The sequence below is a fragment of the Rhipicephalus sanguineus genome, chromosome 3 (genome assembly GCF_013339695.2).
Source record: "Rhipicephalus sanguineus isolate Rsan-2018 chromosome 3, BIME_Rsan_1.4, whole genome shotgun sequence".
NCBI lineage: Eukaryota > Metazoa > Arthropoda > Arachnida > Ixodida > Ixodidae > Rhipicephalus > Rhipicephalus sanguineus.
In genome coordinates, this window is record NC_051178.1 from 151,810,274 (window position 1) to 151,813,416 (window position 3,143).

A 3,143-nucleotide genomic window follows, 5' to 3' on the forward strand; every position below is an offset into this window, starting at 1 on the left:
CGCGTATCATACTAGGCACGCATGAGCAGCCCCAACTTGTAGGACAAAATGCTGTGGAGATATATGGAGTCTTGATTACGCGCAACTTCCGAGCATCACTGCAAGAACCTGCACTAAATAGACTTCATTGTACTCGAACACGTTTATCTGCGACGCAGGTATACATTCGCACAAGTCCGCTTCATGCGCTATTTTGATATTTATAGACAACAGAGGAAGTTCTCTTTAGTATTCTTCAACTTCCTCTTATTTTAAGTGACACCGAACTGTTCAGCTTAAGTAATTCCAATGATCGCAACGCCGCACGTCCACAACATACTCGTATATAAGCTTTGCACGTGTACGTTTCAGAAAACGCACTTCCGCCGCGGGTTCATGTACGAGCCACGCCGACACTGAAACGCCCGGTTAAAGCTGATCGAGTGACGTAGAGGTCCGTTAACTCGGTACCTGGCATGCGCCCGGCGCCCATGGCGCAGCAGCTGGTCTTCGTAGGCGGTGTCGTACCTCTCACAACGGTTCAGCGCAAAGTGCACGAAGAACAGCTGGTCATTACTGAACGGCAGACCAGGCAGCGTGCCTTCTCTACTGGCACCGATAAGCCGGCTGTACGCTCGAAAGGCCGCCGCCACAGCCAGCAGATCGCGCACGTCCTCGCGAGCCGTACCATTGGACGAGAAGGGCACCGACGTCGCCTCGCTCATGGACAGCCGGTCCTCGCGCAAGCACGATTCGGCCACTGCGAAGCGGTTATGCAAGTCCGTGTAGTTGGAGCGCAGCTCAAACGACACGTCCCTGAATACGTCCATCAGAGCGGAGCTCATCTGGAGGAGCACGCGCGGGAGATGGTACTCCCAAAAAGCGTCCTGATGATACGCGCCTCGCACGGCGCCCAGAGGCACGAACAGCGTGCCGTCACCGAGCACGCGACTGTCGGTTTCGAACAAGTCCAGCGGGTAGTCTGGGAACGGCCGCCGACTGGCCGCCAGGCGACGGCGCTGCCGCTGTACCACCATTTTCCGGAACAGGTCAACCGCTCTAAGGTTAGCCGAAGCGCAGTTGAACGGTCGGCACTGAGACGTGCGGAACGCGAACTTCCTCCATTCGGCCGGCGCGAAGAAGGCCGTCTTGAGCGTTTTGAGGCGGTGTTCTAGCTTGGCCAGGAATGACTCCGTCACCCAGGACATCTCGCCCAGGAATTCGAGGACGTCCCTCTTGGCGTGCTCCGCCATGCTCTTCAACACTGGCTCGTTCTCGTCGTGCTTCGACTGGACGGCCAGCAGGTAAGCCGCGAGTCCCGGTTCGGCTCGCGCCGCTATTACAGTGCAGACGTGGCTGCGACGCTCGCCCCAGCCGTCCTCCCAGCCGACAGTGTGCGCAACTGCTACGTCGTTCAGCTTGCGAAACCGCTTGCCCGGCAGCATCGGCGCGTACGCGAGCGCTAGTCGAAACCCGAGATAGTTCAGCACTAGCGCTGGTTTCGTAGAAGACACGAGCCCGAGCAAGCCAACCCCGAGTCGCTTGGGCTCGTAGGTCACTTTGGTAGTGGTTGCAATTGTACGGATGCCGAACATGGCGTTCGTCAAGAACTCTGCCCAGTTCCACTCCGCAGTCGACTCGAGCTCTTTGACGGACACCGTCACGAACTCTTCAAGGGGCGCGCTGAGAAGCGCCACGAGTTCCTGCTCGAAATCGAAGAGCTCCGGCATGGGCATGTGAGCAATACGGCGAGCCGCGTCGATGTACCAACCACGGTGCGCGTTGGCCACGTAAACGAAGTCCGGGAAGAGTGTTCGTGCACCGTGCAGCATGATCCCGCTGTCCGTCAGGCTTACGTGCACGAACGGTGCGACACCGGTGATTCGCAGGAGCCTGCCGGCCACAGCGGCTGAACTGGCGAGGCTCCAGGCGTACGGAAATCCGCTAAGGCCGACGCTGTCGAGGATCTCTTGGAAGACGAGCTTTTCTGAACCAGAGGTCGACATGTTCAGGCAGGCATTGTACAGGTCGAACATGGCGCGGCTTCCCGTGTCTTCAATGCCGACCGCGAGCATGGCTGTCAGCTTGTCTTCCAATTCACGCGTGCTCATGACAGCCTCGGAGTACATGGCCTCGCCTTGTAATTGGTAGGTGGCGCTCCAATTTGCGCAGACGTACTCATAGAAGTTGTCGCAGGGGTCGCCGTCTTGGAGGGACTCCGAAATGTACCTGAATCAATCAAAAATGGGGTGTAAAATTTAAAAAGATACATTGAAAGAAGCGATTAAAAAGACATTCTCACATATTGTGAAATCGAGGGCCGCTTATAGATTCCTCATAAACTCAGGAACTGCTGTAAAGCAATTCTTTAGTCTTTCTTTTTTCGCGTTTTTCACATCAAACAACGTCGAAAAGCGCGCCGGAGGAAGTAACACGATAAAAAGGAAATAAATTCCTTGTGCTTCGCTGACTTACAAGAAGACGTCATAACCACCGCTAACCCGCCTGACGAATCTACCAACCACCTAGAGCTCTTTACCGTGCAATTTAATCTAACCATACAGGTTTTTGTTCTTTTTACATTTCGATTTCCTTCAAATGCGGTCACAATGGACGAGAATCGAACCCGAGTCCTCAAGATTAGCAGCCCAACTCCTATCACTTATCTTCCACAGTGGGTGTGCCTGATCAGACGAGCTAATAAAAAACTTTCCAATAAAATATTCTACCAATGAATCTTTTTCTCTCTCTATCTCTCCCGCTCTTGGCTAGGACTCATAAATATTATATTAGATTTCACTAGTATGTCCTACTTTAAGAGAAACTTAAAATTACGCCCGAACCACCGCGTAAACGCACCTTGAAAGAAGACGACAGCTTTCGCCTACGCAACTCGGTGCCGAGTCTCGCCGACCAGGCATCGACGGTGACGACGTGGACCCACGGCTTCGCCGGCCGGATTCAAGCAAGCCACGAGATCCAGCTCCAGGGCCGCTCACTATTCTCTGCAAGGCCAGCGATGCGCCGATGCCAATGACGACCACGCCCAAAGCACTGCAGACGACGCAGAGTCGCCAACGAAGAGGCTGAGAACGAGGCGGGAAGATGGACGTGGCCGCGGGGGCCGCCCACGGAGTCGCAGGAGCTTCACTACCGCCGGACAT

At 54.9% G+C, this 3,143-nt stretch overlaps 1 protein-coding gene across 1 annotated transcript; it reads right to left on the reverse strand.

Annotated features, from left to right (window-relative positions):
• Window positions 1–347: 347 nt before the first annotated feature.
• LOC119385973 (neprilysin-2) lies at window positions 348–3,143 on the reverse strand. Its single transcript, XM_037653329.1, has 2 exons — window positions 2,839–3,143; window positions 348–2,208 (listed from the first exon to the last, which is right to left on the reverse strand). The coding sequence occupies exons 1-2, from the start codon at window positions 3,141–3,143 to the stop codon at window positions 348–350; spliced, it is 2,166 nt and encodes a 721-aa protein (XP_037509257.1).

Bases quoted from the DNA above. Each gene is read 5' to 3' on its own strand.
- LOC119385973 (XM_037653329.1), bottom strand. From the start codon at position 3,143: ATGTCCGGCGGTAGTGAAGCTCCTGCGACTCCGTGGGCGGCCCCCGCG. The intron at 2,209-2,838 runs GTGCGTTTACGC...TGATTGATTCAG, and splicing joins AGCTGTCGTCTTCTTTCAAG to GTACATTTCGGAGTCCCTCC.